The sequence below is a fragment of the Lampris incognitus genome, chromosome 13, assembly GCF_029633865.1.
Source record: "Lampris incognitus isolate fLamInc1 chromosome 13, fLamInc1.hap2, whole genome shotgun sequence".
NCBI classification, from domain to species: domain Eukaryota; kingdom Metazoa; phylum Chordata; class Actinopteri; order Lampriformes; family Lampridae; genus Lampris; species Lampris incognitus.
In genome coordinates, this window is record NC_079223.1 from 26,834,455 (window position 1) to 26,859,879 (window position 25,425).

The 25,425-nt window shown below is 41.8% G+C and overlaps 1 protein-coding gene across 6 annotated transcripts in view; it reads left to right on the forward strand.

Moving 5' to 3' along the window:
* LOC130122616 (cullin-9) overlaps window positions 1–25,425 on the forward strand; it is a 268,978-nt gene that overhangs the window by 146,811 nt on the left and 96,742 nt on the right. For 5 of the 6 annotated variants that reach the window (XR_008811248.1, XM_056291554.1, XM_056291556.1 and 2 more), the window contains 7 exons: window positions 13,352–13,457; window positions 15,539–15,634; window positions 16,139–16,314; window positions 16,595–16,728; window positions 21,236–21,421; window positions 21,878–21,907; window positions 23,474–23,607. Coding sequence is in view for 5 of the 6 variants with exons in the window: in XM_056291554.1 (XP_056147529.1) it covers window positions 13,352–13,457; window positions 15,539–15,634; window positions 16,139–16,314; window positions 16,595–16,728; window positions 21,236–21,421; window positions 21,878–21,907; window positions 23,474–23,607 (862 nt within the window). In the remaining variant the exon portion in view is untranslated. The remainder of the gene's footprint in view (window positions 1–13,351; window positions 13,458–15,538; window positions 15,635–16,138; window positions 16,315–16,594; window positions 16,729–21,235; window positions 21,422–21,877; window positions 21,908–23,473; window positions 23,608–25,425) is intronic. The other variant, XM_056291555.1, reaches the window with a different exon arrangement.

Sequence of the window (25,425 nt, forward strand, 5' to 3'; positions counted from 1 at the left end):
TCTTACTCTCTATTTACCTACTGGCGCAACATAGAGTAACTTTTTTTTTCAATTGGATAATAAGTGCAACTTTTTACTGCTGCTTGTCATCATGTATATGCTGCTATAAACAACATACAGTATGCTTAACTGAAAGATAAACCTGTCTTACTGGATTACTCGACTGCTGTGTGGTTATTTACATAATAGAAACATGTTTAATTAATGTCTTCCATTTTTCACATTAAATATGACAGTTATGTTCCCTTTCACACAAAAAAGGCAAATTTGTTTGTTTTTACCTAATTTAGTACAATGGGACATCGCCGTAGGATGGACACCATCTTGGATTTGACAATAAATAAGTAAATGATGGAAATTTCGCTGATTCAGTTGAATTCCTTGAGCCCAAAAACCTAAGATTAGACACCAAAATCAGCTTTCTAGCTTGAATAGAAACTGAGATATAGCCATTTTAAGCTCCTGGCAGCCATATTGGATGCCATCTTGAAAATGATGCATTTCCAGGAGGTAGATTTTCCTAGATTTTTAGTATGTTCTTAAGCATGCCTAGAGGTAACAGAATCAATAGAAAAAACTATGCTATCTATTTTCTTGGGATTAAGTTTTTTTTCCCTCACATATTGAACCATCTATTTTGGATAGGGGGCGCTCAGAAAGCGGGTGGGGGTCTGAAAATTTGGCACCCATCATTTTCTGACAGTTTGGTCCCTATAGAAGCCAAAACAGCAAAAAAATCAATTTTGGCACAAAAATCCTACGGGAGTACATACCATACTGCACCATTATGTTGCAGTGGACAGTGTCATTGCACAACTGACTTCCAGTTTTCAGTCAATCAAGGACTTGCAATGATTTCAAGGCAATACTCAAGTTCCAGCAACTGAGTGATCTCGTAGAAATTGGATAGCAAAATATTCCAAGGATCTATCTGAAGATTAGGAATAACAAATGCTCCACAATCTCAGGATCATCAACACCCATGGAGTTTCTCAACATGACTTATGACATTAATCTTGAGATTAATGGTGACATTTGCATTGTACTGAGGATATTTTGCACTTAACCAGTAACTGGCAGGAGGAGAGGGATCCTTCAGTAAACTGAAAATAATAAAAAATGACTTGCACTCCACAATGAGTCAGGATAGGCTCAGTAACCTGGTGGTACTTGCCATTAAGTGTGAACTGGCTAAACAGATAGACTTTAAAGAGATATAAAGGATTTTGCGTCCAGTAAGATAATAAAGGTGGCAATATAAGAGGCAAAGATGAAGGCATAAGGTAAGAATTGCTGGTTTATGGATGTGGTGAGGGAGGACATGCAGGTGGCTGGTGTGACAGAGGAAGATGCAGAGGACAGGACGAAATGGAAACAGATGATCTGCTGTGGTGACCCCTAACGGGAGCAGCTGAAAGTAGTAGTAAAATAATAAAGCAAGTACAGATCCCGCCTGTCAGACTCTTGCCTCTCATCCCTGGTGCACATCCACTTGTCTAAGATGACGACAGAGACTTTTGACATGAAGCCAGCTGTTGGCTTATGGATGCAAATAGCTAATCACAGACTCATCCAGGGAGAAAGAAGTAGGCCTACATCGTCATCTGCCATGTTTGAAAGAGAGGAAAAAAGTGAGGAGAGCTGTCCGGAGGGTTGTGATGATGACAGCTTGTAGGATGACCGTGCCACATAAAGACTGAGAACCAAGCAACATCTCCAGGTGCTCCCTTGAGAACTAGACCAAAAAAGTTTTGTGCACCCCTGATCTTCAGCATCATTCTCCCAATATGCCCAGCATCTCTCCTCTGCACATGTACGAGCCGTCTCAATCTTGCCTCTCTTGCTTTGTCTCCAAACCGTCCAACCTGAGCTGTCCTTCTAATATCTTATCTGTTGTCTTGTTTCACCGCCGTTTATTGTAAAGTGACTTTGAGTGTTGAGAAAAACGCTATATGTTTAATTTATTATTATTATTATTATTGATATACTCATTCCTAATCCTGTCCTTCTTCGTCTGGATATCCAGACTGGAAGAGCACTCGGAGTTATACAGTTTCTCAGAGAAGACCCTAAAGGGCTCAGTAATCTCTCTAGGGTCCACTATAGTTCTACCTTTTTGAGCTTCAATACAGTTAATAGACCTAAGTTTCCCAGGCTTTTCCCCCTGATCATAATAAGACTGTTTGAGCCTTAATAAGTTGCCAGCTGCTTTGTTAGCTGACAGCTCATTATACTGTGATCTAAGTAGGAGTAGTTTTGCATGTGCATCTATAGAGCTAGGCTTGTTTTGGTAGAGATTTGTTTCAATTTTTTTTAATTTTCTCATCAATTGTCTTCATTTCAAGTTGTGCACTCTTTCTTTGAGCTAGTAAGACAAATTATTTGACCCTCATAAAGGCCTTGAATGCCTTCCATCTTGTGCTAGCAGATGTTTGGGAAGTATTACATTCAAAATATAAGTCAGTTTGATTAAATAAAAATAAATAAATCTATGAACGTGGGGTTCATAAGCCATGCCGGTTGGAAGCGCCACCTCGGGGGATCTCTCACAAGTTTAGTATCTTTATACACCAAGGATATAGCTGCATGGTCAGATAGAACTGTACTGCTGTAATGATGTTCAGAAACAGATTATTATAGAATTTAGGATCATCTTCATTTGGACCGTACACATTGACCAAATTTATATTTTCAAATAGTAAAATACCCTGAACCATGATATATCTACCAGCAGGGTCTCTAACTATACGTATATTGGATCCGCTGTGGGACAGACTTGTGTGTCAGTATCATAACTCCTCTAGCATTGGTGGTATAGGGAGCAGACGAAACCTGACCCCTGTCATCTTCTTATTTTTGAGATATCCCCACCCAGCAGATGGGTTTCTGACAAGAAAACTTTTCTTGATCGTAAGAATTTTATCCTGTTCATCACTTGTTTAACCTTTCTTATTTTGTTCAAACCCCTACAGTTCCATGAGGTAATTTTTACTTCAAGACTATTAGACATTAGTTATATAACTAATTAATTATATAATTAACTAGAAGAACCCCGCTACAATGTAGCGGTTTGGTTATCCACTCGTCTAAATCTCCCTCCTCTTCATCCTGCCAGCTAACCGCCTTCCCCCTGCCCCTAAACCCTCCCCCCACTCCAACTCCTTCCCCCCAAATGCTCAGAATCATCTGAAATGCCGAGAAAAGTGGTTTACCCCCCCACTCCAACTCCCTCCCCCCAAATGCTCAGAATCATCTGAAATGCCGAGAAAAGTGGTTTTTAGCCATTTTTTAAAAAATGCATATTTTGCATATTTATGCATAATTTTAATTTTCTGGGATTTTTCCCTTACTCTCTGAGACAATACCTACCACCTCCAAAAAGAATTAGGATCATAAATGCTTTAGTTTTCGGTCCCGCTATCTACACTAACTAACTAACACACACACACTAACACCACACACACACACATTACGAAAATATATGAGTGAAGAAGAACCCCGCTACAATGTGGCGGGGTTCTCCCCCCACTCCAACTCCCTCCCCCCAAATGCTCAGAATCATCTGAAATCCCGAGAAAAGTGGTTTTTAGCCATTTTTAGAAAATGCATATTATGCATAAATATTATAATTATTTTAATTTTCTGCTATTTTTCTGGTCCTCCCTGGAACAATAACTACCACCTTCAAAAAAAATTAGGATCATTAGTGCATTTTTGCAAAAATGCATTTATTTTGCATAATGCCAAAAAATTTCTAAGTCCCAGAACATTTTTTTTTTAGGTGAAAAAAATCAAAGATGCTCAGAATCATCTGAAATGCCGATAAAAGTGGTTTTTAGCCATTTTTAGAAAAATGCATATTTTGCACATTTATGCATAATTATGCATAATTTTAATTGTCTGGGATTTTCCCCTTACTCTCTGAGACAATACCTACCACCTCCAAAAAGAATTAGGATCATAAGTGCTTTAGTTTTCGGTCCCGCTATCTACACCAACTAACACACACACACACTAACACCACACACATTACGAAAATATATGAGTAGATTAATTAGTTATATAATATAATTGCCTCGGACCTAAAATTAGACAACCGCATTGATATCACTGCCTGGAAGCAAGCCTTTATCACCCTGAAGGACCACAAACCGAACTTTTTAAACAAGCCAACATGTAGACTGATCAACCCCACCAAACCGGAAATCGGAAAGATAATTAAAAAAAAAAGATCATCGAAAACATGAATGATCAATTCTCGAAAAATTCCCTGTAAACCAATGGAAAAACACGGACCAAGTATTAGAATGGTTTAGGAATATAGATGACAAGAAGAACTGCAAATTCATATGTTTTGATATCTGTGAGTTCTACCACTCCATAAGCAAAGAGTTACTATCCAAAGCCATTGATTTTGCTGCAAAACACACAGTGATATCCGAGCAAGACAGAGACATTATATACCAGGCAAAGGAATCACTTTTGTACCACAGTGGAAACCCATGGCAGAGAAGAGGTAGTAGTAAATTTGATGTAACCATGGGCAGCTTCGACGGGGCGGAAACTTGTGAACTAGTTGGAATGTATTTGTTGTCTCAACTACAGGACCTAGACATCAATGTCGGACTCTATAGGTATGATGGGCTAGCAATTTGTAGCAAAACACCAAGAGAGGTTGAGCAAATTAAGAAAACAATCAGCAAAATATTCTCAAATAATGGGCTAAAAATCACAATTGAAGCAAGCAAAAAACAAATTGACTTTCTGGACATCTCAATGGACCTTAGGAACGGCACATACAAGCCGTACATTAAGCCCAACAACATGCTGCAGCATGTCCATAGAGAAAGCAACCGCCTACCCTCCATCTTGAAAAACATCCCAGAAAGCATTAATAGAAGACTCTCAAAATTATCATCTAATGTTTCCATCTTCAATGAAGCTACACCCCCATACTAAGATGCATTACAAAAGAGCAGTTACAATTTTAAGCTTAAATACAACCCACCATTAAATACTGACTGCCAGCAAATCAACAAACGTAACAGAAAATGGAACATCACCTGGTACAACCCACCCTACAGTGATACCTTGGCCACAAACATCGGTAAGCAGTTTTTTTTTATACTTTTGGATAAGTGCTTTACCCCCTCGGACTGTCAACTAAGGAAGATATTCAGTAGGAACACCATCAAAATTAGTTACAGCTGCATGCCTAACATTCAACAAATAATATTGTCCGACAACACAAGAATCATGAACAAATCAGTGACACCTTCATCACAACCGGACTCCCCCAGCTGCAACTGCCGTGTGAACGACTCATGCCCCCTCGAAGGAAAATGCCAGTCGAAGAGAGTTATCTACCAAGCTACGGTGACGAGAGATGACAACAGAAAAATTGAGACATACGTCGGTCTAACAGAGGGAACATTCAAAAAGAGGTTTAATGCACACGTGTAGCTTTAGGAACAACCGTTTAAAGAATGTAACATCTTTAAGCCATTATATTCGATCATTGGTGGACAGAAACGTTAATTATTCAACCATCTGGAAAATCCTCTCAAAAGAACAGGGCATATTCAACGAGCAGTAAAATGTGCAATCTATGTCTAACTAAAAAATATTGTATCATTTGCAAACCAGAAATGTCCACATTGAATAATGAATTGGCCAGCAGTTGCAGACATAGATATAAGCGCCTATTTTGTAATTATAAATAAATCATGACAATAGACAAATACCAACCCCCCCCCCCATTGGACCATTAGTGATCACGTGTTTTTGAATTTTGAAAGTCTCACCTCCATTAGTGATCATGTGCTTTTGAATTTTTGTATGTTGCACCTATCCTTTCCACATTGGACTTTGTGCACGTGATGTGCATGACGAGGCAGTAAATGGTATGTCCTTTCCTCAAGTAGCTTTATTGACAGCTGATGATTGCTTATGAAATGAAACAGGCCTGTACTGTCTCATAAAGAATTTACTTGACTCACTGGATTATTTTGCTCCTTATTTGTTGAGCACTTTCCCTACCATTGAGTGTTTCTTTTAACAAAGTTATATGATATATCCATAGAATTGTTTTGATAGAATGCATTGATGAAAGCACACCCAGAGAAAAAGAAAAAAACCAACACCCACAGAAAAAAAAAGACGAAAAGACCCCACCTCAAATGCCATGTCCTGTGGACACCCCCCTCCCACTCTTAACTACCGCTTATGAACGAAACTACTGCGTCTATCTCTTTTAATTATTCCCTTAAACGTAAGGTTGTATTAATGACCTATGCAACATTTGCAACCTGTACATAGTAATCAAAGGGCTGTGTTGAAGAGCCTAAGAACATAAATATCCACATACCTAAAGCCCAAGCTTAAGGATGGAGAAAATATCAAAAGAATCAAATAATACAACTGTTGACCACAAAGTCCATGATGGGTTGGACGTCTCATGTGAACAAATGTCATTCCAACTATTCAGTACTGGATAGATAAATGTCAGTGTTTCTACTTTCTTCCAATCTGTTTTAAATCCACAGTCAGCAGCAATCAATATGAAACATTTATTTTGGCCATGGGAGTGGAAAAAGAAATGAAATAGTTCTTTTCAGTGGAAATTATATAAACCAATGTTGCTGTTACTCTTTCCTGGCGTAGCATCCCATTGTCAGGTCCATCTTGATTGTTCAGAGACTGGAGAAACTTGTCCACTTTAGTCAGAGTTTGGAAAGTATGAGACCTCTCATTGTGTGTCACCAGGAGCCATGATGGAAAGATGATTCTGTGCTTATGAATCCTCTTGTCTCGCAGCTTCTTTTGTACCTCATCATAGCCGCACTGCATCCTCTGTACACCGGCAGAGAGGTCTGGACGCAGACGAACTTGTTTGTTGTCATAATGGACTTTTCCTTTGGTTCTGGCAGCCTTCAGTACTCGTTCCTTGTCTTTGAAGTTCAAAAACTCAATAATACAGTTGTGTTCAAAATAATAGTTCAACATCACTTGGCAGATCAATCACTGTTTTTGGTAGAAATTATATTTCTACATGGCAAATATCTCACTAGTAGGTGTATTAGAGTAATAGAAAACCAGCAGACCCAACAGTCATGACATGCATGCTGCTGATTCTGTGTAATTGAATCATTAATTGAAAGGGGCGTGTTCAAAATAATAGCAGTGTGGAGTTCAATCAGGGAGGTCATTCAGCTGTGAAAAAACAGGTGTCAAATGGGTGGCCCTTATTTAAGGACAAAGGCAGCAAATGTTGTACATGCTGGTTCTAGTGCATTTCTCTCTGAAAATCTGAGTAAAATGGGTCGTTCCAGACATTGTTCAGAAGAACAGCGTACTTTGATAAAAAGTTGATTGGAGAGGGGAAAACATATAAAGAAGTGCAGAAAATTATAGGCTGCTCAGCTAAAATTATCTCAAATGCTTTAAAATGGCAACCAAAACCTGAAAGACATGGAAGAAAACGGAAGACTACCATTCGAATGGATCGAAGAATAGCCAAAATGGCAAAGACTCAGCCAATGATCAGCTCCAGGGAGATCAAAGAAGGTCTAAAGTTACCTGTGAGTACTGTAACAATTAGAAGACGCCTATGTGAAGCCAAGCTTTTGGCAAGAAGCCCCCACAAAGTCCCATTATTGAAAAAACGACATGCGCTGAAGAGGTTACAATTTGCCAAAGAACACATTGGCTGGCCTAAAGAGAAATGGCGCAACATTTTGTGGACTGATAAAAGCAAGATTGTTCTTTTTGGGTCTAGGGGCCGTAGACAGTTTGTCAGATGACCCCCAAACACTGAATTCAAGCCACAGTACACCGTGAAGACAGTGACGCATGGTGGCGTAAGCATCGCGATATGGGGATGTTTCTCATACTATGGTGTCGGGCCTATTTATCACATAACAGGGATCATGGATCAGTTTTAATACATCAAAATACTTGAAGAAGTCATGTTGCCTTATGCCGAAGAGGAAATGCCCTTGAAATGGGTGTTTCAACAAGACATTGACCCCAAACACACCAGTAAGCAAGCAGCATCTTGGTTCCAGACCAACAAGATTAACGTTATGGAGTGGCCAGTACAATTCCCGGACCTTAATCCAATAGAAAACTTGTGGGGGGACATCAAAAATGCTGTTTCTGAGGCAAAACCAAGAAATGCAGAGGAATTGTGGAACGTAGTCAAATCGTCCTGGGCTGGAATACCTGTTCACAGGTGCCAGAAGTTGGTCGACTCCATGCAACACAAATGTGAAGCAGTTCTGAAAAAAAGTGGTTATATAAGTAAATATTAGTTCAGTGATTCACAGGAAAGCTAAATTTTCAAGCATTTTTCAGTTCATACAGTAAATGTTTGAGTTTGTAAAGAAAAATGCAGACACTGCTATTTTTTTTTTTTGAACAGCCTAATGTTCCTTTTTCTTCACTTTCTCTAAAGGAATAACAAATTTGATAAATTTTTTGTTCATGTTTTGATTTGGAATAGAATGTGCAGTGTTCCCAATGAATTTGCGTGTATGGAAATAAAAGCTATTATAAGGATTTTGAGCTTTACTCCCTTTTTTACACACACTGCTATTATTTTGAATACAACTCTAACTGTCCTTGGACATGTCGTGTCCGAGGCGTTGTTTGGCAGGGCACTGATTGTATGAGCCCGTTCTATTACCAGAGCCTCCCGTGGTTCCAGTCCCAAAGCCTCCGGCAGCCATTTTTTCCAGAAATGTAACTGCATCTCGGCCCTCTGCTTTCTCTGGTAGGCCCACCAATCTCACGTTGTTCTGTCAGCTCCTGCATTCCAAGTCTTTCACTTTATTGGTGAGAGTTTTAATGGTATTTTCCTATGTGCTGACTTTGAATATTAGCCTGTTAACATTGTCTTCAGCCTCAGAAATCCGCTGTTCTGCATATGCAATGTGGCCTGTACATTCCTGTACCTGCTTTTTTACATCTGTAATTGCTGCTTGCACGACATCAGACTTCTTATAAAGTCCACTTTTCAAGGGCATTATGGCTTTCATAATATCTTCAATACTATTCTTGCCTGGTTTTAATATTTCCCCATCTTTGTCAAGATCGCCGACATCTATGGCAGTCATGGCATCACTCATTTTTTCACCCTTCAAGTGTTTGTCCTCGTGTTGTAGTTTCTTATTGTCCTTTTTGTCTTCTTTTCGTGGCATTTTTGAATCCCAGTACTCTTATGTACGCATTGCTTATCTTTGAATAAATTTCTGATTAGCATCATAGGCTTAATTAGTATATGCTAGCAGCGGAGCTTAAAAGTTGCGGACCTCACCACTCCTCGCCGTAACTGGACGTTGCTAAGAAGCTATTTAAGTAACAGGCACCAGTTTGTAATGATAGGTGAACATAAATCGTCATGCATGGATTACTTGTGGCGTACCCCAGGGGTTGGTTTTAGGTCCAAAACTGTTCATTCTGTACTTAAATGGTATATGCAAGATATCAAAAATATTGAAATTTGTTCTGTTTGCTGATGACATGAATATATTTTGTTCTGGTGAAAAGTTACAGCAGCTTTTGGAGGTGACCACAATAGAAATGGAAAAATTAAAACAGTGGGTTGACAAAAGCAAACTATCCTTAAATCTGGACAAAACAAAGTTTATGTTGTTTGGAAATCATATAATAAATACCAAAGTAAAAGTAGTGATAGACAATTTCCAACTAGAACGAGTATATGAAAATAAATTTCTAGATGGGATACTAGACAACAAAATCTGCTGGAAACCTCACATATAACATATGTGCAAGCAAAACTGGCAAGGAGCATTGTAGTCATGAGAAAAGCAAGCCACATTCTGGATCATAAATCATTGCAACCTCTGTATTGCTCATTTATTTTACCTGAGCTATTGTTTGGAGGTATTTGGTAACACCTACAAAACCAACCTACAACCATTATGTATACTATAAAGAGCCATAAGGATAGTTAATAATATAGGATATTGTGAACACACCAACAAGCTATTTTCAAAGTCAAGTGCCTTGAAGTTCAGGGATTTAGTAGAATTTAACACAGGACAAATAATGTTCAAAGCAAGAAACAATCTACTACTGATTAATATACAAAAAATGTTCTCAGATAGAGAAGGGGACTATAATTTGAGGGGGAAATTAAACTTCAAGAAATTATCCATCCATCCATCCATTATCCAAACAGCTTATCTTGCTCTCAGGGTTGTGGGGATGCTGGAGCCTATCCCAGCAGTCAATGGGCAGCAGGCGAGGAGACACCCTGGACAGGCCACCAGGCCATCACAGGAATAAAATCATATTGATAACAATATTTTCAGAATTGAGTCTAGACTGTTTTTTGCATGACACTAAAGAAGCCTGACTTCAGAAAATCTGGAAAAAAGTAGCTTTTGAAGAATTTGACTCAAAAATTGTGTACGAACAACTTTGAAGAGCATGGACATTTCAATCTGTGAGGTAAAATTGTCGGAACAGTTTTAGCATGAACCTCAAACAAAGTACAAGCATTACACCATTCAAGAAGAACTACAGAACGTCTGATTTGCAAGAGATAAAGGGACGATGAAGAGTTGTGTTAAGTTTTACTTATCTCCAAACATTCCTTATTGCATTTTTTCATTTTCCTTTTGTCATATTTTTGTTATATATACATTTTTTTCTTGTCCTTTTTGTAATGTATAGTAGCTGAATTAACTTAAAGTAGGTGAGATGGGGTAGGGAAAAAATAGGTGTACACTTCCTCCTACTCCTTTTCGAACATTTAACAAATAATCTGACATATATGGAGATTTGTTCGCTGAGTTTGATGTGTGGATTTGTTGATAACTTAAGATTATTGGCAATGGATTATCTGTATGTTATATCCTGCTTGTTTACATGTTCAAAATAAATCATCATTCATTCATTCAAAAAGGTTTTGTCGTCAGTTGAGATGAAAGTTGAGCTTTTTGGCCAAAACTCAAAGCGTTATGTGTGACGCAAACCTAACACTTCTCATGCCCTAAAAACACCCTCCCTACAGTGAAGCATGGCGGCGGCAGCATAATTTTGTGAGATTGCTTTTCATCTGCAGGCACTGAGAACCTTGTTCAAATTGGGGGAAGAATGGGTGGAGCTAAATACATGGAAATATTGGAAGAAAGCCTGTTGCAGTCTGCCATAAAGCTAAAACTTGGGCGAAGGTTCACCTTCCAGCAGGATAATGATCCTCAGCACAAGGCTAAAGCAACAATGGCATGGCTCAGTGACAAAAAGGTGAATGTTTTGAAGTGGTCAAGTCAAAGTCCGGACCTCAACCCCATTGAAAATCTGTGGCACAGAATGAAAATCACAGTCCAGAGGCGCCTGCCCACCAACCTGCAAGACCTGTACAAATTCTGCCAAGAAGAATGGCCAAAAATTACTCCAGAAGAATGTGCAAAGCTTGTACATAGTTACCCCAAGAGAATCATGGCTGTTATTGCAGCACAAGGGTACCCTACAAAATATTGATATGTGGGGGTTGAATACTTATGCAAGCACTATATTTTAGTTTTTAATATTTAGAAATGTCAGCGAAACATAACTTATTTTGGCTTTGGGAACATGTTGTTAGAGCTTGTGGTTTCACAAAAATTATATTGTTCAGGAACAGATGTGTGAGTATCTTTTATATCTTTTATAATCCAGAAATTAGTGATGACTGTCAAGGGATTTGAATACTTTTGCAAGGCACTGTATTTATTTACCACTTTTATGTGCAGTATTGCAATGATTCTGCTGAAATAAAACTCACAAAGACTGACTATGTGGTTTTGGAAATATGACTCATGATATACAGTCTCTAGAAGTGTATGATTTAACTTTTTCCCCATGGTCTAGTGTTAAAGAAGCAAACAAAAATAAATCGTAATATCCAATCACAATGCTTGTAGAATTACAATACTTAAGAATCGCAATACATATCGAATCGGCACCCAAGTATCATGATAGCATAGAATTGGGAGATAAGCATATCGTCACAGCCCTGTCGATCCACATCATCATCTTAAAGATTTGCCTATGATGTGAAAAATGTAAAGCTCAATCATCTTTAAACCACTGAGCACACAGATAGAACCTTGTAAGTCCAAGGCGATGAAGCATAGATGTGCATGGTTTATATCCATAATTCCTCAAGGGCTCTTTAAGTTAACTGAGTTTTATTTCCATTTGCACTTATTCATGAGAAATGTGGCACGTTATAGTGAAAAACAGCAGGTCTATTTTTAGTCTTTTTATTAAAACGATTAGATTGTTGTTCATTTAAATGTCTGGAAGATGTCTAATAAAATTGTCAAGTCATATTTTAGTTGCTTTTTGTGAGTTGATATAAATGTAACTGATTGTGTTAAACGGACATATGATATTATCTCATATTGGCCGAGGACCCTGAATTGAATCAAATCGAAATCGTATCTTAGCAGACTTTTTGCTATCACCAAATATGGTATCGTTGTCCAAAAATATCGATAAAATATTGTCCATCCATTGGGTGGCAGGCTTGGAGACACACTGGACAGGCCGCCAGGCTTGTGATTTGCACCCCGAAAAGCAAGACATCAAAAACACAACACGTTAATCACACATTAAAAGCAATTCTGAAAAGCTGAGTTTAGGAAATGGCAGATTGTTTGAAATAAATTTGATTTTTTTTTTTTTGCTGTCAAACTGCAGCTCATAATCTTAATAGTCAGGGCTCTAGACTAATTTTTACATTGGTTGGAGTAGTGTATCTAATTTTTTCACTTCGGTGCACGAGCACATAATTTAGGTGCCCCCAAAAATCTTTCACTGCGCCTTTTAGCGATGCGATTATACATTTTAAGCGTTGCCCTTTTTGTCAGGCCTTGACCAACGAGTAATCAATAGTTCTCTTCATTTTGAATTACCGGGTTGTTTTAATTTGTGATGTCACTTGAGGAGTACAGGGTGCGGTCTCACACATACACACATGCCTTATTGTTCCCACCTACATTTCGCGAAGATCCACTCTAGTACTCGTTGCCCTCGTTGGTTAGATTGGTTAGGTTTAGGCATGAGGAATGAGATGGTAAGGGTAAGAATACCAGGGTCAGAGCCAATCAGAGGCAGAGTAGGGTGCAGTAGGATCTTTGCAGAATGCTGGTGGGGAAAATAACGTTTTACACACAGACATGCATGCACACACATAACACCTGCGAAATTTCAGGCCACACTAGTGCGATCAATGAAAATGTTTAGTCACACTTGACAGATTTTTGGTCACACTCTGGAGCCCTGATAGTCGTATTAATTCAAGGAACGTGTCCATGATGGTGTTTGTGTCACACAGACAACTGGCGGTGCTGGTGGCCAGTGAAGACTCCAGTTACATGCCTGCTCGAATCTTGGTTTTCGGAGGAGACGATCCCACCAACATCAACACAGAACTGAACACGGTGAGCACAGGAGGCTGATCTCAGATCAGATCTCTGTCTTGATATCCTGTGTATGGAAAAGAAAAGGATACGCACCTTTCTAAACAGCATTACAAGGTGCCTACAAGATGCGGTTTGCTTTGAGAAATGTTGAGCAAGTGTAGAGAAGGTCAGAAGGAGTTACCTTGTGTCTTTGTGGATTTAGAGAAGGCATGTGACGGTGCCAAGAGAGGAGGTGTGGTATTGTATGAGGAAGTCAGGAGTGGCAGAGACGTATGTAGGAGGGGTGTGGGATATGTATGAAGGCAGGGTGACAGTGGTGAGGTGTGCGATTGGAATGACGGTTAAGTTCAGGTTGGAGGTCGGATTACATCAAGGATCGGCTCTGAGCCCTTTCTTGTTTACAGTGGTGATGGACAGGTTGATGGACGAGATCAGGCAGGAGTCTCCGTGGACTGTGATGTTTGCAGATGACATTGTGATCTGTAGCGAGAGTAGGGAGCAGGTTGAAGAGACCCTGGAGAGGTGGAGGTATGCACTGGAGAGGAAGGGGAGAGGAATGACAGTCAGTAGGAGCATGGGCGGAATACATATGCATGAACGAGAGGGAGGAGAGCGGAATGGTGAAGATGGAAAGAGTAGAGGTGATGAAGGCGTATGAGTTTAAATACTTGGGGTCAGCTGTTCAAAGTAATGGGGAGTGCAGAAGAGAGGTGAAGAAGAATGTGCAGGCAGGTTGGAGTGGGTGCAGAAGATTGTCGAGTGGTTTGTGACAGAAGGATACCAGCAAGAGTTAAAGGGAAGGTTTACAAGATGGTAGCTATGTTGTATGGTTTGGAGACTGGCACTGATGAAAAGACAGGAGGCGGAGTTGGAGATGTTAAGATTTTCATTGGGCGTGACGAAGAAGGACAGGATTAAGAATGAGTATATTAGAGGGACAGTTCCGGTTGGACGGTTTGGAGACAAAGCAAGAGAGGCAAGATTGAGATGGTTTGGACATATGCGGAGGAGAGATGCTGGGTATATTGGGAGAAGGATGCTGAATATGGAGCTGCCAGGGAAGAGGAAAAGAGGAAGGCCAAAGAGGAGGTTTATGGATGTGGTGAGGGAGGCATGAGGTTTATGGATGTGGTGAGGGAGGCATGTGGCTGGCATGACAGAGGAAAATGCAGAGAACAGGAAAGATGGAAACGGATGATCTGCTGTGGTGACACGCTAATGAGAGCAGCTAAAAAAGGTAGTAGTGCTAGTAGATGTAGAGCCTCCAGGCAAATTCCTGCTTTGCTGACTGGATGCGTTTCCCTCATCTCATTCAGGGTTGAACCTAAATCAAATGTTGCACTTGTTATTGAGTAATGTGATGGAAACCAAACGGATGTTATGAACTCCGTCATGGGTTCTTTAAAGAGGAGAAAGGAGGAGAAAAAGAAATATGTTTGCAGTTCAACTTCAATTTAGACACCGGGGTAAAATCAGAAGTTTAGCATAAACTTCATATTTGTTAGAATGAGCTCTTAACCATTTAAACAGAGTGACAGCTGACGTGGTCCAAAAACATCAAATCAAATGACACCACTTATCAAAGCGTTAGTATTGAAGATCATCAGTTAGTTTATCTTCCTGTCTCCTATGTAGGTGTTAGCAAGTTGAGTGTTTTCTGAGCTCAATTCCAAATGAATGAGAGTAAGCAGTGCTGTTGTGTCAGAAAACAACCAAAAAAACCTGGTTGAACCTGAGTTTCACTTATTGATGTTGTACTATCTGTTGGTAAAGGTCTACCAGCTTGTTCTGTCATATCTGCTTGTTAGACACAACAACTTCACTTTTTCTTTTCAAACTCAACACTACCTGCCTGCTTCCTCATTTGGCTGCTATGATGATGATGGAAAACACTATGCATCCTATCATTTTTCCTGGCAAAGTCCTACCAGACACCAACCATTCACATAAAATACTACTCAAGTCTGCAGGATCTGATGTTCATGGATTAGATATTGTCTTAAATACACCAGCGATAGAAAGAATGACAAATTATTTTTGTTTGTATGTAAATCTTAGTAATTGTAACTAACTCCATGTGTCCTGCTGTCTGTGTCCAGGTCAATGTTCCTACATCTGCCAGCCGTGTGGTTTTACTGGAAAACATGACACGGTTCTGGTCCATCATCCAGATCCGGATCAAGAGGTGTCAGCAGGTCAGACAGATCTCTGTGCCAGTCTGGGTTCATGGTTTTGTGTCTTAAGAACAGCAGGAGGTGTTCATAGCTCCAGCCTCAGGATTTTGTCAAAAGAGGCTCCACCATCTTTAAAAACCTGCTAAAGATTGTTCAGCTGAAGAATGTTTGGTCAAATCCTTGCTGTTCTGTACATTAGATCTGTTGTGGTAATGATCCCGGTTTAAAGGAGAATTTCACGAGCCAAAAGCATTTCAAAATCTCTTTTTTTAGGTGAGCAATCCTCACACTGAAAACTCGTTATCCATTTTGGAAAAGAAAAAAAATCATCGGAAGTTATTCAAATCTAGATGCAGCTGTCTGTAATAGTTATGTCACTTTTTTAAATGAGAGTGCATATGACATATCTTGGCTGACAATATTGTTTTTGTGTTGCAATTCATTTTGTGCCTAAATGGTTTTAAACTGTATTTGTTTTAGATCAGTTTGAAATAATCTAACCAGGATTCTTCTCTTCTCCACTAGGGCGGTATTGACACACGGGTCCATGGGTTTGAGGTTTTGGGCCCAAAGCCCACCTTCTGGCCTGTGTTTAAGGAGCAGCTATGCTGTCGGACGTACCTATTCTACAGCACCAAGGCCCATACCTGGTGTCAGGAGGTCCTGGAGGAGACGAGCCAGTTGCTGCAGCTCTTCAACAAGTATAATTTAAATTATTATCATGAATCCTTTGTAATTATTTACATTTTAATTTGATATTTGTATTATCAGTAAGTAATGAGTCATCATAATGATAACCATCTTTCATCTTTCGATTGCTGTTATTGTTATGATTATTGCTATTAGCATTATGTAAGATAAATTTAAAAACCTACAGATGCATTTAAATCCAAATTGCTGATAGGTGTGTGTGCATGCGTGTGGTTTCATGTGTATGCATGTGTTCTTGCGCACATTTCCATGTGTGTGTTGGTCTTTTAGATTGAACAGCGCCCTGAAACATGAACAGATGTTTGCTGATCGCTTCCTGCCTGATGCGGAGGCAGCGGAGGCTCTGGGTAAAACCTGCTGGGAGGCCCTTATCACCCCAATAGTACACAGTATCACTCAGTCAGGTATGTGTACACGCATACACTGCTTGCTTGCTTGCTGGTTGTCCATCGTGTCTGATGATGACCATCTTCTCCTATTTGTGAGTCCTTTGGTGGCTGAATAGTCCGATCCTGTATGCACAGTTGCGGTTGCAGACCGGGCATGTAAAAGTGGTGCTGGAGGGGGCAGGGGTAGCTTTGCGAGCATGCCTTCTCGCACGCTTTGCTACACGGTGTTGTGTGCGCTGGTTTTCCATATACTTCACTCCCTCTGAGACATGAGAGTGCCAGGTTGTGTGGCAGGAAGCAAGTTCCTCCAAAGAAGAGGGGTTAATCTGGCATCTTTTCAGTGTGGTCTTCATTTGGTCTTTGAACCGCTTCTTCTGCCCACCAGCAGTGCGTTGACCAAGGCGTAGTTGGCTGTAGAGGACTTTACGTGGGAGTTGTTCGCTGGGCATGCGAATAACATGCCCAAGCCACCTGAGTTGATGGTGGTTTAGGGTAATCTCCACACTGCAGCTGCCTGCCCGCTCCAACACCTCTGTGTGGCACTCTGTCCTCCCAAGTAATGCCGAGGATCCTCTGGAGACATTTCACATGGAAGGCCTCCAGGCTTCTGAGATGGTGGCTGTAGATGGTCCATGCGTCACATCCATAGAGTAGTGTGGAGATGCACACTGCTCTGTAAACAAGCACTTTGGTGTGGAGATTGAGGTTGCTGTTCTAGAAAACCTTTCTCCTTAGATGACCAAAAGATGTTGAGGCTTGTTTGAGGCAGTGCTGAATCTCATCGTCCATTGTGCAGGTGTCAGATAGCATACTTCCCAGATATTTGAAGGCAGGAACAGTGGCCCTTCTGCTGTGAAAGTTGTTGGGTGGTTTGGGAAGCCGGCAGTCAACTGACAGATTACCTCTGTCTTTTGGGTGTTGATAATCAGTCCCATTCTCCTGTATGCAGTTACAACTGCCGACAGAGTGTTTTGTAGGGCTTCTGGTGTGTGAGCTACCAGGGCACAATTGTCGGCATACTGTAGCTCAATAATGTTCTCAGAGGTCAGCTTGGTGGGTGCCTGAAACCTCCTGATGTTGAATAGGTTTCCATCGAGCCTGAAGTCAATGGTAACTCCAGCCTGCTTCTCCAACCTCCTTCGTAACAGTGTTGTAACAGAGACTAAGAAGGTATTGAACAGGACTGGGGCTAGCACACAGCCTTGTCTGACTCCAGTCTGCACACCAAAAGGCTCAGAACTGTGGTTCCCCACTATCACTCGGGCCATCATTCCTGAGTGAAACTGTCCAAGAATGGTGAGAAACTTGGGTGGACATCCAAATTTCTTCAGGACTTGCCACAGCAGGGCCCAGTTAACTGTATCAAATGCCTTTGAGAGGTCTATGAATGCTATATATAGATCCTTGTGCTGTTCTCGGCATTTCTCCTGGAACTGGCGTGTGACAAAGATCATGTCAACGGTCCCTCTATCCTTTTGGAAGCCGCATTGTGACTCTGGTATGACCCGTTCGGCTATTGCGAGTGTTAGTCTGCGGAGCATGATCTTTGCTAGAACCTTTCCAGCAATGGCCAATAGTGAAATACCCCTACTGTTGGAGCAGATGGATTTGTCTCCTTTGTTTTTATAAATGGCCACAATGTTGGCATCTTTCCAATGTGGGGGACACACTCGCGACTCCACACCTGAAGGATATAGACATACAGTGCCCTCGTACAGAGATAGCCTCCTTGAGGATTTCAGCTGGAATATTGTCAGGTCCAGGGGTTTTGTTGTTTTTCAGGGTCTTGACTGCATGTAGGATTTCTTTAAAAGATGGTGGGAGGTCTAGGTCTTGTGAGGTAGGCTGTTCAGGGAGCTCTGCCAGTACAGTTGAGTCCACTGGGATGGGCTGGTTGAGTAGGGTGTTAAAATGCTCAGCCCACCGCTCCACTGAGAGGGCCTGATCCTTGATGAGAGTTGTTCCATCAGCAGACCTAACGGGTGTCAGGGAGCAGTTTCTGGGGCCATAGATGGCCTTAACTGCATCATAGAAACCACGCATGTCGTTCCTGTCTGCATGAGCCTGGATTTCGTTGGCTTTCAAAATCCACCACTCATTTTGCAGATTCCGCAGAGTTGCTTGGGCCTCAGAGCGGAGATCTTGCCATTTTTTTTGTGAGAGGTTGGGATGGTGGGTTGCTGAGGGAGGCTCTGTGTGCCTTATGCATGTTGTCCAGGAGGGTGGAGATCGTTCCGGCATTGTCATCAAACCAGTCCTGATGTTTCTTGGTTTTGAAGGCAATGGATTGGGCTGCATTGTCAAAGAGGGTGGTGCTCAGAGAGGTTCACTTTTCATCCATCCCAGACTCTGAGTTGATCAGCTGTTCAATGTCAACTAAGTTGTCGGCTAGAGAATGACGGAAGGTGTTTCGGGTGTCGCTGTTGGATAGTCTAGCGCAGTGGAGTGGTTTCTTTTTTGGCCCAGATAGGCGTCTCAAGGGTCGGACATGCACTCTGACTTTTGTTAGGGTCATATGGTGGTCTGTCCAGCAGTCTGCTCCTCGCATAGCTCTTGTAAGGAGCACATCTTTAAGATCAGCCCGCCTCACGATAGCATAATCAAGCAGGTGCCAGTGTTTGGATCTGGGATGCATCCAGGATGCCTTGTATTTATTCTTTTGTTGGAAAATGGTGTTTGTGATGGTGAGGTCATGTTCCAAGGACAGACTAAGAAGTCTTATGCCATTGGGGTTGACTTTTCCAATGCTGTGGGCGCCAATAATGCCATTCCAATTTTGCATGTTCTTCCCAACTCGGGCATTAAAATCACCAAGCAAAATGACTTTGTCGCTCCTTGGGATGTTGATGAGTATATCATCGAGTGCCTGGTAGAAGCGATCTTTCTCTTCATCATGGGATGGTAAAGTTGGAGCGTAGGCACTTATCAAGGTGATGTATTGACATTTTGCGAGGGGTATGCGGAGAGTCATCAGCCGCTCATTAATGCCCACTGGTGTTTCTTCGAGTTTGGGTAAGAGACTGTTCTTAATTGCAAAACCAACTCCATGGATGTGTTGACCTCCTAGGGGGTATCCTTTCCAAAAGAATGTATAGCCCTCTTCAAGGAGCCTGGTCTCCCTGAGTGCCGCCACAGCCACACAATAGTGCTTCAGCTCATTGGCAATAAGTGCTGTTCTGCGTTGAGGTCTGTCCGTACCATGGCTGACGTCCAGGAGTGTTCTTATGTTCCATGCTGCAAATCTTAGTGGTATAGTGTGTGTTTTTCGACCGCATAGTGGAATGGCCCAGCAGGTGTGGTTTCCTGCCCAGGCGCAGTGTTGAGTGGGCAATTTTTGGGCCACCTTTTCTAGGCCATTCCCCGAACGGGGTGAGCAGTGCGGTCCCTAAATAGGGCTGCTCAGATGCATGGGTCTGCCGGAAACAGCTGCCACTCAATCCCAGCTGCTAATGACCATTGCCCTGTGCCGCTGGCGTGCAGAGTTCGAACTAAGAGCTCCCAGCTCATTCAGACCTGCTCCCGTCACTGGATACTCCATCGCCGCCAGACTTTGTGAGGTCGGGGACTCAGATAGCAGAAGAAGATACCTGCGCAGAGATGGTTTTTAAAGTGGCGTGGGGGGTGCGCTTCTCCCAACGCCACATGACTTGATTGTAGAGGAGATGGTTCCGAGATCCCCTGCCAAGTTAGCCTGGGGCCGCAAGACCCCAGTTACCATGTGTGGCCACGGGGATTCCTGGCAGGAGTCTTGGTGAAGGAGAGGCTATGTACTGGCAAGGGAAGGCTTACACGCTTCGATGCTTCCCTATTCGCCACAAAGGCTAGCCAGCGGCAGCAAGCTAAAGGCAGGAGGGACACAAGCTGGTTGGAAGAACACATGCATCTTCCCTCCAACTACACGCTGCTGCACTAGACGCATCATAACACCATGTGGGCTGCCACACACACACACACACACACACACATTAATAAAAGCAGTATCATGCTATTATCTAATGTCATACAGCTACAAAGGCTCTTCACCATCTGACTGGTCTACCAGTTTTTCTGATCCACTTCCTCACAGATGTCAGAACCTCAGGGCTTCATCACAATGTTTTAAAGGAGATAAAACTAAGAATTTGAAACTTCATTGAAAAATTGTCTCCATTGCCTATGATTTCAAACCCACGTTTGGCTATTATACAATTACTTTGTATTGCTCTACTGTGCCAGTTTCCTACACTCATTTCCCTCTACTAATTACTAACTCTCATGTATGTTGCTTTGGATAAAAGCATCTGCTAAATGAGTAATTGTAAGATGATCTAAATGCCTTATTTGTAAAGAGTTATGAGGCAATAGGTGGGGTGTCTTTCTGCACATCAAGCAAAACATGGGAGTTGTACACCAGACTGTATATTGAATTGCACAGGCTCAACATCCTGGAGCTGACTGAGACTGACTGTTTCAAACCCAGCTAATGAATTATTAGCTTGGTGTGATACAAAATGAAGCTTTTAACTCTGTGTCCATTTCCCAGAACCCTCCTCGCCCAGCCCTCTCTCCTGGCTGCTTAGCGAGTACCTGGACAATGCCGAGTCGGCCAGACGCTCCAAGAGCCGGGCAGCGATCTTTAACTCCAGGGTACGACGCCTCACACACCTCCTGGTCCATGTTGACACCAGCCGAATCGACACTGAGGAGCTAAAGCCTCCTGTCAAATCGAGTGAGTCCAGTAACCTAGTTCACCTTTATGTTCTAGAAAAGAGTCCAGTTCAAAGGCCACGGCTGGCTGTTCATCTGACATATGAACTCTTTTTTTTTTACCAGCTGACAGGATTCCTATTCCTGTTGTAGATTTAGGTCTCAAACAGTGGTGGGATAATCCCAGTAACACTAGAATATGGTATTTTATTTTTACTCTCCCAAAATAAAACTAAGAGGTCTCTAAACTGAATCCTGATTCTGTAGAAAGCCTAAGGCACAAGAGTCCTCCAAAAGCCCAATATAAAAGTGTTTCAGATGAATGCTAATCTTAGCCATGTAGCATCTCCTGTTTAAAGGTATTCAATTTAGAGATAATGACCATAGTCATCTTGTCTCCCCTGTTAAAAAGTATTTTATAATTGTTAACATTAGCAATCCGGTTTCTATTGTGTAAAGATATTTATTTTATTTGCAGAAGGTATCAACCGAAGCAGAGATATGAAGAGTAAGTAGCAGTTTAGAGGCTAATGATTTGGTTTGTTTAAACTCTTCTTTGTGGCCTTTCCATATCCATGTCACATGACTGACCCCCCCACCCCCCACACACACACACACAGCTAGGTTAGGCTTGTCGCGGTGTGTTGTTTTCCTGATAGCATATGCCATTAAAATAACACTGGTGGTGTTCATCACCAGTATTACTAAATATTCATTTCATTTTCAAAGATAAAAGTCTGTGATTCTGCTCCAGTGCTACATTTTTGGTAACTAATAGAAATGAATTAACACACAACAACACACCAAACTTACTGATCACTGCTCAGAGACTGTGAAGATTTGGTGTCTCTGTCCAGTCACATGGTGTTTAACTGCTGGTATCAAAATACAACCTGACCTCAGATCAGTTCCAGTCATTATTAAGAGTTATACAACATGATGGAGGAGGAGCATTTGGAACTACAATGAGGAAGACTAAGGGGCCATACAGATGTTGCATCTTTTGCATGTACAAATTCATTATTTTCAATGGAGACGCGTGATAAGTGCACTCAAAGCTGAAAGTGATGCCGTCGCGACATGCATTCAATGCAACACACTCGTTTTTTCAGGCACATCCACGGAATACCGAGATGGGAAAATCTCAACTTTTTCGAATAAAGCAAGCACACCACAGGTTAAGTGACAAGAATTAACTAATCAGCTCCACAGGACTTGTTTCACCCTTTCCTTCCAAGGACAAATCTAGCAGTAAAGCTACTGTGAGGGATTTACGGTGGTGGAAATCCATTTATCTTTGTTTTGACTTTTTTCTTAGTTAAGTTAGTCAGTGAGGCTTACTGCTAAATTACAGCAACTTTCCGTATGAAATGGCCAAATCAACATACCACCACAGACCCAGACCACTTGTGATACAGACCAATTGTCACATTTCGTGTCGTGATAAATTATGTCATTGCAGTGCGCAGCTTTTGGTTGCTTAGTAACGGCAGGCGCAAAAGTAGTGCAACCTCCCAAGCACTTTTGTCCTGGTCGTTGCGCTAGTGCCTCCTCTGGTCGGTCGGGGCGCCCCCCGGGTTGGCAGAGAGGGGGTGGAGCAGCGACCAGGACGGCTCAAAAAGAGCAGGGTAATTGGCCAGATACAATTGGGGAGAAAAGGGGGGGGGGCCTTTGGATAAAAGAATAAAAGCGGCTTCACTGGCGTTTTCGACACGTTTTTAGATGCAACAGCTGAACGGCCCCATCTAGTGGTGAAAGGCAGTAATGCTTAATACTTTTAAAGGGTATAAAAATCATTGCACCGTGACAAATCTACCAGCAGTCACAGGATGACATTATTATATTAAATTCTCTGATTTTTTTTTCAGTTTTGGCTGCTGCATTTTATACTTTTTTATAATTTCATCTGTTTGGTTCGAGAATTGACCTTATAAGCATTTTATTGCAGATTGTAAAGGACCAGAGCGCCTTTTTTTCTTTTAAGTTTTTGGCTTTTATCATTTTTTGTTCTATGCCCACTAAGTTTAAATGAAATGGTTTTTATTCAGAAACTGATCTTTCGTTTCTTCTCCAGATGGCAAAGAGGGGAAAAACAAAGATTCCACCACATCCTCTTCTCCCTCCACATCTTCAGCCAAGCCCAAGGTGAAGAAAACCAGCAGCATTGCAGGAATCGCCCTCTGTTGGCAGGGGGTGGTAGAGCTCCAGGTACACCACACTCAGTTGGCCTTCATTTTTTTTTTCTAAAGTATTATTTCCTGTTATATTGGTACAGTTTGGATGTTATGTAATCTTTTTAAATTATAGTACACGGCTCTGTGTCCAGCGGGGTTCAGAGGCATGGCAAAAGAAACAAAGAATTTGTAAATTTATGACCCATCCATTAACTGAACCGCTTATCCTGCTCTCAAGGTCGCGGGGATGCTGGAGCCTATTCCCGCAGTCATTGGGCGGCAGACGGGGAAACACCCTGGACAGGCCGCCAGGCCATCACAGGGTCGACACACACACATACACACACCCATTCATACCTAGGGACAATTTAGTACGGCCAATTCACCTGACTTACATGTCTTTGGACTGTGGGAGGAAACCAGAGCCCCCGGAAGAAACCCACACAGACACGGGGAGAACATGCAAACTCCACACAGAGGAGGGCCTGGGATGACCCACTAAGGTTGGACTACCCTGGGGCTCCAACCCAGGATCTTCTTGCTGTGAGGCAACCACACTAACCACTGTGCCACCATGCCACCTAAATTTATGACCACACTACAGTATCTACTACGAATTTTGGCTGCTGCCGTTAGGAGTTGCCACAGTGGATCATCTGTTTCCATCTCTTCCTGTCCTCTGCATCTTCCTCTGTCATGCCAGCAACCTGTATGTCCTCCCTCACCACAGCCATAAACCTCCTCTTTGGCCTTCCTCTTTCCTCTTCCCTGGCACCTCCATATTCGGCAATATCCCAATATATCCAGCATCTCTCCTCCACACATGTCCAAGCCATCTCAATCTTGCTTTGTGTCCAAACCGTCCAACCTGAACCTTCCCCTCTAATATACACTACCGTTCAAAAGTTGCTGTCCTCTGAAGGGAGTAGTACACACCGGTGTAGGAAATCTTCAATTTCTTAGCAATTTCTCGCATGGAATAGCCTTCATTTCTAAGAACAAGAATAGACTGTCGAGTTTCAGATGAAAGTTCTCTTTTTCTGGCCATTTTGAGCGTTTAATTGACCCCACAAATGTGATGCTCCAGAAACGCAATCTGCTCAAAGAAGTGCCCATCCAACCAATCCAACTTGTGGGAGCTGCTTCTGGAAGCGTGGGGTGCAATTTCTCCAGATTACCTCAACAAATTAACAGCTAGAATGCCAAAGGTCTGCAATGCTGTAATTGCTGCAAATGGAGGATTCTTTGACGAAAGCAAAGTTTGATGTAAAAAAAATCTTATTTCAAATACAAATCATTATTTCTAACCTTGTCAATGTCTTGACTCTATTTTCTATTCATTTCACAACATATGGTGGTGAATAAGTGTGACTTTTCATGGAAAACACAAAATTGTTTGGGTGATCCCAAACTTTTGAACGGTAGTGTACTTGTTCTTAATCCTGCCTTCCTTCATCACTCCCAACGAAAATCGTAGCCTCTTCATCTCTGCCACCTCCAGTTCTACCTCCTGTCTTTTCGTTAGTGCCACCGTCTCCAACCATACAACATAGCTGGTCTCACTACTATCTTGTTAAACCATCCCTTTAACTCTTGCTGGTACCCTTTTGTCCCAAAAAACTCCTGACGCTCTTTTTCACCCACTCCAACCTGACTGGACTCTCTTCTTCACCTCTCTTCCGCACTCCCCATTACTTTGAACAGTTGACCCCAAGTATTTGAACTCATCCACCTTCGTCACCTCTACTCCTTGCATCCTCACCATTCTGCTGTCCTCCCTCTCATTCACGCATATATATTCCATCTTGCTCCTACTGGCTTTCATTCCTCCTCTCTCCAGTTCATACCTCCA